The sequence below is a fragment of the Saprolegnia parasitica genome (assembly GCF_000151545.1).
Source record: "Saprolegnia parasitica CBS 223.65 unplaced genomic scaffold supercont2.1373, whole genome shotgun sequence".
Classification (NCBI taxonomy): domain Eukaryota; phylum Oomycota; class Saprolegniomycetes; order Saprolegniales; family Saprolegniaceae; genus Saprolegnia; species Saprolegnia parasitica.
The window spans coordinates 751-2,177 of record NW_012157767.1 but is presented as its reverse complement, the minus strand read 5'-3'; the positions used below and the strand labels follow the sequence as shown (position 1 = coordinate 2,177).

General features: G+C 58.9%; 2 protein-coding genes across 2 annotated transcripts; both read left to right on the top strand.

Annotated features, from left to right (window-relative positions):
• Nucleotides 1–62: 62 nt before the first annotated feature.
• Nucleotides 63–464, top strand: SPRG_18554 (hypothetical protein; the record flags this gene model as incomplete). Its single annotated transcript, XM_012358113.1, has 1 exon — nucleotides 63–464. A coding segment is annotated over one exon (402 nt), but the record flags the coding sequence as incomplete, so codon positions are not given.
• Nucleotides 465–735: 271 nt separating this feature from the next.
• SPRG_18553 (hypothetical protein) lies at nucleotides 736–1,234 on the top strand (the record flags this gene model as incomplete). The annotated part of the gene is made up of 2 exons (XM_012358112.1): nucleotides 736–797; nucleotides 833–1,234. Coding segments are annotated over 2 exons (464 nt in total), but the record flags the coding sequence as incomplete, so codon positions are not given.
• Between the last annotated feature and the right edge of the window lie 193 nt (nucleotides 1,235–1,427).

The following is a 1,427-nucleotide window of genomic DNA, read 5'->3' as shown; positions in this document are numbered from 1 at the left end:
GCCGGCGCAAGCCGCGGTACGCACTCTCTACATCTACAATCTGGTCTGAGATGGGTGACTAGAAATACTTCAACGACTTTTCGCTCTTGGCCAAGCAAATGGACTGGAACTACTACTATTATACGTCGTTCGACATGGCGTTCAATGCGAACGAGACGGACACTGACAACGTCGAGCAGCACTTTGGCCTCTTCTACGCCAACGGCACCATGAAGCCGTGCTACGCCAACCTCACGGTCTCGGGCACGTCGACAGTGGTGACCAAGGCGCCGTCGCAGCTAGCGACTGTGACGCCCGCGCCCAAAGCCACGTCGGCTGACAAGACGGATAACGCGACCAGCACCATCAAGCCGATCATTGCGACCACGTCGCCGGCCGCGACCGCCAAGTCGGCCACGGCGGGTGCCGCGCTGACGGGCGTCGTCTCGATGGCCATCGCGTCAATCGGCATGCTGGTGTTGTAAAGTAGATACTGTAGCAACACTTTTTGGCGGCCAACTATCTCTTCTTTTCTCATGTGCACACAAAGTGTCTTTCATAGTACACTGACGTTGCGGGACACGAGCATCGGCAGCATCGAGAACCACGATTGAGCAGCTATCGATGTATCAACGGACACGGCCCAGCCACACATGAGACGAGGCACCAACCATTCGGCTGCGAAACGGTCGACTGGATTTAGAGATCAGGTCCGTCCTTTTAGAAAGACTTCAAGTCAGAGACCATCACTACGTGATGCGCGCGCTGCGGCCACTCGTCGCACGAGTCTTCTCGGTGCGCTTTGAGAAGGTCAAGACGTGGCGGGCGACCGAGCACCGATTGTCCGCACAAGCGTTTTCTCGCTGTGGCTTCTCGTCGCGTTGCTGCACGCACTGTTTGCGACGCACCTCTTTTCCCTCGCGTACTGCCACCACTACATCACGTTGGACCTCTACAGCTACGAGCGGCGGACATTAGGCCTCCCGCCCGACCTCACGGCCTCGATGGTCGCCTGCATCCTCGTCGGCGCGCTTTTTTGCGAAGGTCTCGTGTCCATGATGCGCTACCGGCAACTCGAGAAGCGCATTGAGCGCCTCGTGCTGGTGCGCGACTCGAGCAAGCGCCGGGCAGACACTGGCGCTCTCTCGATGAGCCTTTGCTTTCACCGCCTCGGCGAGCTCTGGACAACGTACGCGGCCCACTTTAGCAGCCAAGGCGAGCTCTTTGCGTGGGGCTACGAAGTCCAGCGCACCTTGTCGCTGGCATTGCAGTCGTTGGAAGTTGTTGCGATCTCGAAACAGTCGACGTCGTCGGCGCTGACACTGGCGTACGCGATGTGCATTGGCCTCAGCGGGATGCTCACGCCATTGCTCTTTCTCGCCAAGCTACCGCGCGTTGTCGAGCACACGGCAGCGGCGCTCGTGCCAGCGCTACTGACCATGATCCTT